The sequence below is a fragment of the Panthera pardus genome, unplaced genomic scaffold, assembly GCF_024362965.1.
Source record: "Panthera pardus isolate Hobbes unplaced genomic scaffold, ASM2436296v1 HiC_scaffold_13, whole genome shotgun sequence".
In the NCBI taxonomy this organism is placed as follows: domain Eukaryota; kingdom Metazoa; phylum Chordata; class Mammalia; order Carnivora; family Felidae; genus Panthera; species Panthera pardus.
The window spans coordinates 160,151,543-160,160,881 of record NW_026526688.1 but is presented as its reverse complement, the minus strand read 5'-3'; the positions used below and the strand labels follow the sequence as shown (position 1 = coordinate 160,160,881).

The 9,339-nt window shown below is 40.5% G+C and overlaps 1 protein-coding gene and 1 pseudogene across 5 annotated transcripts in view; one reads left to right on the top strand and one right to left on the bottom strand.

Annotated features, from left to right (window-relative positions):
* The first annotated feature begins 235 nt into the window (after window positions 1-235).
* CEP135 (centrosomal protein 135) overlaps window positions 236-9,339 on the top strand; it is a 69,521-nt gene continuing 60,417 nt past the window's right edge. For 3 of the 5 annotated variants that reach the window (XM_053901561.1, XM_019469447.2, XM_053901559.1), the window contains exons 1-4: window positions 236-410; window positions 3,592-3,749; window positions 5,156-5,346; window positions 6,718-6,885. In XM_053901561.1, the coding sequence (XP_053757536.1) occupies window positions 3,637-3,749; window positions 5,156-5,346; window positions 6,718-6,885 (472 nt within the window). In that variant the 5' untranslated portion in view covers window positions 236-410; window positions 3,592-3,636. Of the gene's footprint in view, window positions 411-3,591; window positions 3,750-5,155; window positions 5,347-6,717; window positions 6,886-9,339 lie in introns of those variants that run through there. The other 2 variants (XM_053901560.1, XM_053901562.1) reach the window with 2 other exon arrangements.
* On the bottom strand, window positions 1,763-1,852 carry LOC128776858 (U2 spliceosomal RNA; annotated as a pseudogene).

Genomic DNA, 9,339 nt, shown 5'->3' with positions numbered 1-9,339 from the left:
AGCTAGCGTGTGGAGGCTTATTCGCTGCAGGGACCAAGGGCAGTGTTCTAACCCTCAGCCCAGTAGACTGTCAGCGAACCCGGCCAACGTGATCACCGCTGGCATCCGCTGAGGTTCCGGGTTTGCCCGCCGTCAGGGGGCGCCGTGACCGCGCGCCGTCCGGCCGTTGCGTTTCCGGGCTCCAGTGCCCAGCGCCGCCATCGGCCGCCACGCGCTGCGAATCGCCTGCTGGTCCCGTTACCGGGGTAACCGCGGCGCCGACTCCGCGCAGGCTGGGACCTTCTCTCCGCGCCATTTTCAAACTGTCCCAGAGCCGGAGCCGGAGTCTAGGGCTGAAGGAGCCAGCGAGAGAGGCGAGGCCTGAGAGGTGATGCGGCCGCAGGCGGAGGGAGCGGCAGCCGGAGGTGTGGGTGAGTGCCGCCGCGCGGAAGGGAGGCCCGGGCGCGCCGGCGGCGTCCTCGCCGTGGCCTCCCCGCCGTGGCCTCCCCGGCGGTCCCCGCGGACCGGGCCCGGGCGCTGCCGGGAGGGAGGCCGCGCGGCCGCGGGAGGAAGTGAGGCCTGGCAGGGCGGGGCGCGTATACTCCCTGCGGGCCCGCGTCCTACACCCCTTCACTTCGACACCCGGCAGTGAAGCCGCGGCCCGGAGGTGGTCCTGGGGCAACTCAAGCCGCGGGGTTTCCTCCAGCGCCCCTGGCCGGGGGCGTTTGTGCGGTGCATGCACACCTGCCTGCTGCCGACTGATGGGTTGATTTAAAAGTTAAAGTGCCCTGTTGAGTAAGAACAGTACGTGCTCTTTGTAAAAAAAACAAAGCATCCCAAGGTGTAGGACTAGAGCCGTTTGTTAACTTTTGTTTTGCATTTTCGAAAACATCCCCTGTCCTTTCCAGTCTCTACTATTTTAAGTTTGGCACTGAAGGACTTCGAGACAACCTAACTTAGCTTGGCGTTTTGTTTTGTTTTGTTTTGAGCCCCTGTGCAGATGTGCACACAATTCACTTGTAAAAACAAGATGTACTGGCTTTCAGACACCTGCTTTTCCCCAGAGTCAAGCTAGCGAGTGGTTCTAAACACGTATGCGTGGAGGACCTCCAAACTTAACTTTTTTATATGGTTGTGCTAGATAATTTGAGGAGAGCCACAGTGCTTGGGTGATGTAGGTGGGGGAAGACAGCAGCCCATAGGCGAGGAAAGCATAATACATGTTTTTTGTTCTTCTTGGGGGATATTAATCTTTTCTGTCTGCCCTGTGTTTCGATGATTTTTTGATTCATTTACATTCTGCCTCAGCCCGGATGTGAGGAAGTATTATTTCTGGGTAACCAAAGTTGGTAATAGAGGAGAAATATTTGAGTGGTGAGGCCCTGCTAGTTCTTGGTTTGACAGGTGTTTTTCTTAATTTTTTTTAATGTTTATTTATTTTTGAGAGACAGAGACAGACCTCAGTGGGGAAGGGGCAGAGAGAGAAGCAGACACAGAATCTGAAGCAGGCTCCAGGCTCTGAGCTGTCAGCACAGAGCCCAACATGGGGCCTGAACCCACCAACCTTGAGATCATGACCTGAGCCAAAGTCCGACCCTTAACAGACTGAGCCACCCAGGCGCCCCTTGACAGGTGTTTTTCTGATGTCTCCAGGAGTTTCTCCTGACCTGCATCAATCAGGTCCCTCTTGTGGAAGGAACCTAGAAAGTCCATGGAGACACAACTGAAAGAAAAGGTTAGCAAGAGCGTGGAGAGAAAAGATTTGTAGAAAGGAGTAATCAAGGAGAGGTACTACCTTAGAAGTGATTTGGTAAGTTGCTGCAGCTTGGTATAGATACTACACTTGATCTTAGCCAAAAGGCCAAGAAGGATTGCACCTTGGTAGAGAAACAAGAGTGCTGGACCAGGACTCAAGAGACCTGAATGCCCACCTGATTTGTGGCTTTGTAGTTTGGGAAAACTCTCTGGAGGCATCCTTTCCTTGCCTTTGAATTGGGAGGATGTCTAGTAGGCCCTGTCTCCCTTATAGGGTAAGTTGTGAGGATGAAATTTTGCGTGTGTTCATATACATTAACATTTTATAAATTGTGAAAAACAATAGAGCTGTAAAACAAAAGTTTAATATGTCTTAGAAGTATGAGTACTAGCACTATGTTTACCTGGTGAAGGTTAGAAAAGAGCAAAGGTTCTAAACAAGCAATCTTTGGATAACTCCATTTTAGGGCAGATTGATAGAGAATATATTCATAAGCATTGAAAAAGGCAAGGATAAAAATATGTGTAGAACTACTTTATGTGTTTGTGTCTTTTTTCATGGAAGTAAAATTTACATGGTGAAATGCACAGATCTCAAGTGTACTATTTGAAAACCTTTGATAAATGCAGTACGCCTGTGTAACTGGTACCCCAGTTAACATAATATTTTCATCACCCCAGAAAGTTCCTTTTTAAACCTTCCAGCCAGTCTCCACCCACTCTGTTGACCCAGGCTGACCCAGCCCACAGCTGTTCTGATTTCTATCTACATAGTTTCATTTTGCCTGTTCTTGAATTTCATGTAAATAGAACCATACAGTATATGTGTCTGGCTTCCATTGCTCAAATGTCCAAATTAATTCATGTGGTTGACATGTATCAGTAAATTCCTTCTCTTCCATTCCTGAGTAGGATTGTATCAATACCTCATAGTTTATTTATACTTCTGCTGTTGATGGACATATATAGGTTGTTTCCAGTCTGGGACTATTATGAGTAAAGTTGTTACGAATATTCTTGTAGAGTCTCTTTGTGGATGTTTATTTTCATTTCCTTGAGTAAATACCTGGCAATAGAATTACAGAGTTACAGGGTAGAAGTTTGTTTATAAGAAACTGCCAGACTTTTTTTCACAGTGATTTTACATTCCTGTCAGCAGTGTGAAGATTCCAATTGCTCCAAATCCTTGACAACATTCGGTCTTGTGCTTTTTATTTTAGCCATTCTAGTATGGGTGAAATTGTACCTCATTGTGGTTTTAATTTGTATTTCCCTGATAACTAAAGGTGGTGAACACCTTTTCCTATGATCGTTCCCATTCAGTTACCTTTTGCAAGGTCCCTATTCAAGTCTTTAGCCCATTTTCTTTTGAATGGGCTTTATTACTGAACTGTAAGTGTTCTTTATGTACCTCATATATAAATCCTTTATCAGATATTATGAATATTTTCTCCCATTCATTTGTTGTTTTGTTTTCTCTATGGAATATTTTGATGAGCAGACATTTTTAACTTGATGAAGTCTAAAAATTTATCAGGTTTTTCTTTTATATTTAGTGCTTTCAAAAAAGGCTTCTTGAAAGATTCTCTGCCTGCCTCAGGTTTGGGAAAATATTCTTCTTTGTTTTCTTCTTTATTTTTTTAACTTTTACATATAGGCTTATAAAGAGAGATTTATTTTAGTGCAGCAATGTGACTGTCATAAGCACTGCATTTAAATCAATCTAAATATTCCAGAAGGCTGCCTACCTGAAGAGAAACAAAAAGTAGTTGATTCATATTAAAATAATCTTTCCTTCTTACCATGACACAGTAATAATAACTATAATAACAGTAATGTTTTACTCCTTTCTTTTAGGGCTTTAATTTTGGGGAGTGAATAAAACTACATTTGGAAGACAAGATGACTACAGCTGCAGAAAGAAAGTATATTAATATTAGAAAAAGATTGGATCAGTTGGGATACCGCCAGACTCTGACAGTGGAGTGTTTACCTTTGGTAGAAAAACTTTTCAGGTAAAGATGAAAATACAGTTCTAAACCTGTGTGATCCTTAATCCCATTTATCTGGTTTCTATTGAACTTCGTGTTACGGTGAAGAAATGGGTGGATTTTTTTTGGTTTTTGTTTTTATAAAGTCCTTCAATCATCTGAAGCTCATTATTCTTAGATCCTGCTTCCATATCATCAGTTCAAGTCCTCCACGTTGCAAAACTCTCAGGGTCACCGTTCACACGATACTGTTCAGAGTAGACATTTCTGAGAGTTTTCTCTGTGAATAGAATTACAATTTTTTTATGTGATTTTTCTGATACAGTTGGGAGTTCTATGTCTGCCTCTCTGGTCTTTTAATTACTGTGATTTGATAATCGTTCTCCATTATGTGGTTGGTCATTATTTTAGTGGTTACTTTAAGTAAAAAGTAACACTTTAAGTGTTACTTTAAGTGAAAGATTCGGTGTGATTTTTGTTCTTTTCTACATGAGTTGTTACTGTGATTTGAGACAGGAACAGGGAAATTGCTTGGGAAGCTTTTGCAGTAGGGCTCAAGCTGTGATGATGGTAAGGAGAGACTGGAGGGGGATACTTGGTGGTCTTTATTATGGCTTCCAGAACTCTTCATGAGTTCTAGGTCTATGATTCAGGGTTGTAGGGTAAAGTGTGTTTAACTTTCAAAAACTGGCAGACTTTTTATATAGTGATTTTGTTCTACAGCTTCATCTCCCATGTATTTAACCATTTGAAGCTCCCCAGACATAAGTGTACTCTCACCCTTGATCTCCATGTGTTATTCTGTCTGCCTGGGAAATCCCTCTCTCCTCTCCCTCCTGCCCATGCTCATTTAGCTGTAATGGCCTGCAGGAGTCTGTCACATCTGCTGAATGTTACCTTCACTACTTAAGTCATTGTTGGAAACTTGTTCTTGTGTTTCCTTTAGAATGCAAACTCTTTAAGACTAGAGACTAACTTTATCTCTGCTCTACCTAGGACTGGCTGAACATATAGTTGGCAATGAAATAGTTGTTGAGTTTATCATATAGTATTAAAACCTGACAAACTGTCAATAGGATATAAGCTCCATGATAATGTGTTCTCTATTGTGTTCCCTGCTCAGTAAATCCTGATGTATGAATATTCTGGTCTGTGTGCTTAGAGGTAAGGAGCATGTGCGCACTCACACACGATCGGGTGAGGGGCAGAGAGAGGGAGGAGAGAACCCCAAGCAGTCTTGGAGCAGGTATCACAAACTGTGAGATCAGGACCTGAGTTGAAATCAAGAGTTGGATGCTTAACTGACTGAACCACCCTGTTTTTAGATTGCATCTTACTTAGCATTAACATTTAACATTTTTAGAAATATATTTTTAGTTATTAAAAGTTAAGAGAATGTTTCCTTGTATTTATATTTTGTATAATTTCAGTGACCTAGTTCATACAACAGAAAGTCTTCGGAAATCAAAATTATCTGCTGTGAAAGCTGAAAAAGAAAGTGCCAATTTTGATTTTGTTTTGGAACCTTATAAACTTGAAAATGCAAGATTGATAAAGGAAAATAATGAATTATACCTGGAATTAATGAAACTGAGAGAACAATCAAGCCAACATATTAAAGGTAAAATTTTGTGATTTTTAAAACGTAATATTTTTTTCCTTTTTTGTTTTATATGTAGGGAAGGCTTCTATGCAGAAATGTGATAGTGTTCCCCCCTAACAGTCTTGAAATAATGTAGAGTGTGTCGAAGAGTTCCCAACAAGGAAAATAAATTTGCATTTCATAGCTATATTCTTCTTCACTATATGTGGATTAAATCTTTAGAATTAAAATTTCTATAGAAAAAAGCACAGGATAGGGAATATAGTCACTGATACTGCAGTAGCATTGTATGGTGACAGATGGTAGCTACACTTGTGGTGAGCATAGCATAACTTATACAGAAGTTGGATTCCTGTGTTGCATACCTGAAAATAACGCAACGTGTGTCACCTATACTCAAAAAAAATTTTTTTGTTATTTTTTTAAATGTTTATTTTTGAGGGGGCGGGGCAAGGGCAGAGAGAGAGGGAGACACAGAATCTGAAGCAGGATCCAGGCTCTGAGCTCTCAGCACAGAGCCCAACACGGGGCTTGAATCCATGAACTAGGAGATCGTGACCTGAGTCGAAGTCAGACACTTAACTGAGCCACTCAAGTACCTCCCCCCAATTTTTTTAATTAATAAAAAAATAAAATTACTGTAGAAAATAATAAATGCTGAAACTAAAGAAATGTCCTTGAAACAACCTCTTACTGAAAGTAAGAGAACTAAAGTGAGGTGAGAATCTTCTATCATTCGGAATCTTTAATGCCTTGTCTTTGAACTCAAAGATTGTATAGAATGATTTTGGGGTGCCTGGGTGGCTCAGTGGGTTGCACGTCTGACTTTGGCTCAGGTCATGATCTCACGTTTGTGGGTTCGAACCCTGCATCAGGCTCTCTGCTGACAGTTCAGAGCCTGGAGCATGCTTCAGATTCTGTGTCTCCTCTCTCTCTGCCGCTCCCCTGCTCATGCTCTGTGTATGTGTGTCTCTCTCAAAAAAGGAATAAACATTAATAAGTTTTTTTAAAAAAGGATGATTTCAAAGTCCTGGACAGAGGGTAATTGTATGGCTATCTTATTATAAATTCTTGTTATATTCAGTAGAAAGCCCTAATGCCTGGCATGAATTCATAATCTCTCAGCTTCATACCCAGTTTACTAAGTTGGAGCAAAAGCCATAACTTAAGCCACATAGCAGAAAAAAAATATAATTCCCTGTTTTGTTTAGTGACTTATTTGTAGTTTTGTTAACAGTGGTAGAAAAGGTAATAGCCTTTCAAACAAAGCTTGGCTAAGAATTGGATGGAGCCTTTCAAATTAATGCGACTTTTTGTATTTTGTGAAATGGAAGGACTTAACTGATTTCTTGATCTGTAAAATAGTTTTTGAATCTTTTTCATTTTAAGAGTTGAAAACTACATTGAAGAAGTGTGCACGTGAAACAGCTGATCTGAAGTTTCTAAATAACCAATATGTTCATAAACTCAAACTTTTGGAAAAAGAGAGTAAAGCTAAGAATGAAAGAATTCAACAACTTCAAGAAAAGAATTTGCATGCTGTAGTACAAACTCCAGGTAGGTCTGTTCCTTCTCAAAACAAATTGTACACACCTAATCTTTTAAAGATATTAAAGCTGTTGACCAAAATAGGACTTTGGATTTTCATGCTTAGACTTTAGTACTTGAAAAGATGATCTTGGATCATCACATAAACTTTTACATTTATTTCTGAAGATCCAGCTAGTATTTTATGCATGTGTTTAAGAACTTATATAATAGTAGCTTCTTAGGTATAAGTAGTCTAACTTCAGTGCCCGGAGTTTTATTTCCTTAATCATTATTTTAAGTTCCTTTTTTAAATTATTGGTATCATTATTTTTTTTCCAAGCCAAATTGTCCGCAGCGTTATTAAAGATACTTTTCATAAACAATCATGGTATTTCAGGGAGGACGGGGGCAGTCAGTCGTTAACAGTGTACAACAACTTTCAAACTCCTTTGAAATAGACTTCCAAATTCAATGGACTACCAAAATCAGAAAGCCACTATAAAACCTAGTGAAGTCTTCATTTGATGCTCTGAACAGGAAAGGTTCAGGGTAAAGATTGACATTTCACATTTAGCATGTTGTTTAACAACTTTTCACAAGCCGGCCCTGACTTTCAGGAAATGAAATGACAGTGGCAGAATTATCAATCTGAAGATCCACAAGCTATAAAAGGAACTCTTTGATGGCTGCCATCTCAATATTATCATTATTATTTTAGTTGTAAAGATAATCTGTACTCATCAAAAATTTGGAAATGATCTATTTTCCTATTTCTTAGTTTATTTTTACTGTTTTTTAGCTTTATACTCAGTAGTTCTCGAGCAGGACAAAAGAAATGATAGGGCATATCCATAGTTGAGGGTGGTCAGGCATAAAGTTGGTGGAAGAATCTCTAGTACCAGTGACAAGATCATCAAGGTGTCTGAATGACGGGATGAAGATTATTGAGAGTGAGTGAGGTGTAGGAAAATGCTGGATCATGAGATGAGGTGGAGAGTGAGGGATTAGGAGCGCAGTGAGAACCAGGAGTGATTTGGTCAGAATGAAGACTGTGATGAAGGGAGATCTATATGCTGGCACAGTTCCAAGTGTTGGCAAAGACCACGCATAGTCATCTTATGGTGTGCCTGTAGCCGAGTGGAATCCATGAGGATTGAAATGGCGAGAGATGAGATGGAGAGGGGGACTTTGGGCTAAAGGCAGAAAAGATTGAGAAACATGGAAAAGGTCTCAGAAGTAACTAGATTAAAGGGGAGAAAGAGGATGGTCAGATTTCCTGAGAAAAGAGTGGGGCAGATTCCAGAGAGATTCAGGAGGTGGAATCTATAGAATTTAGTGACTGAATATGAGGGACTTGGGAAGTAGAAGATTCCCAGATTTCTGTTTCTAGTGAATGAGTGGGTAGATGATGGTAACATTTTTAAGATTGAGAAGGTGGAAAGCAGAGCAGGAGTTCACTTTTGCATGTGTTGTATGTTATACTAGTGGAACATCTGCATTGAGATTTCTAGTATGCAGTGGGGTTTGTGGTGTAGATCTGTTCTTAGAAGTGTGGTCCCAGGGGCGCCTGGGTAGCTCAGTCGGGTAAGCATCCATCTCTTGATTTCAGCTCAGGTCATGAACTCACAGTTCGTGAGGGGTCATGAGATCAAGCCCCACATGGGGCTCTGCCCTGAATGTAGAGCCTACTTGGGATTCTCTCTCTCCCTCTCTCTCTGCCCCTCCTCCATTCACATACTTGCTCTCTTGCTCTTTCTCTCAAAATAAATAAATAAACTTAAAAAAAAAAAAAAAAAAGAAGTGTGGTCCTAGATGAAGATTTGAATTTGGGAGTCATTGGAGTATCATGGGAATTGAAGCTATGGATGTAATTGGAATTAGCTAGTGAGATTGTGTAGACTGGGAAGAGGAGAACCAAAGACAGACCCTAGGGAAGTTGGCGTTTAACTTTCTTGGACTGTGGAAGGAGAGGGTCTTTGTAAGAAGCTGAGAAGGAGCAACCAAGGAGAAAAACCAGGAGGTAAGGGAAGGAGATAATGGTTTGCCTTGTATAGGTGTGTAACTAGAAACAAGTCATTTAAATACTTTTGACCCAGTTTCTTCATCCTCAAAATGAGGTAAGTGCATACAAAATTTGTTAGGATTCTAATGAAGACAAGGTTGTGGATTGTGTTTGTTCTTCCTGACGATAGATTTGTCTTTCAAGCGCATTCTAATCTTGACCAGATGCTGACAAAGGTAAACTATCCATTTAATTTGGACCAAGACAGTATGTGTCTACCCATAAAAAGAAATTACTCCTGCTAGTTTCAAGGATAATTAAGTAGACATTTCCCACTAATTCAGGTTGTAGCATCATTTTATATTATAGGTGACTTTTATTATATACTAATTTTGCTACATAAAGTTTCTCTTATCTGCTCTTTTGGCATTGCTTAATAAACATTTCTGTTTTAGTTATTACTTCCCTAAGCTTCTCGT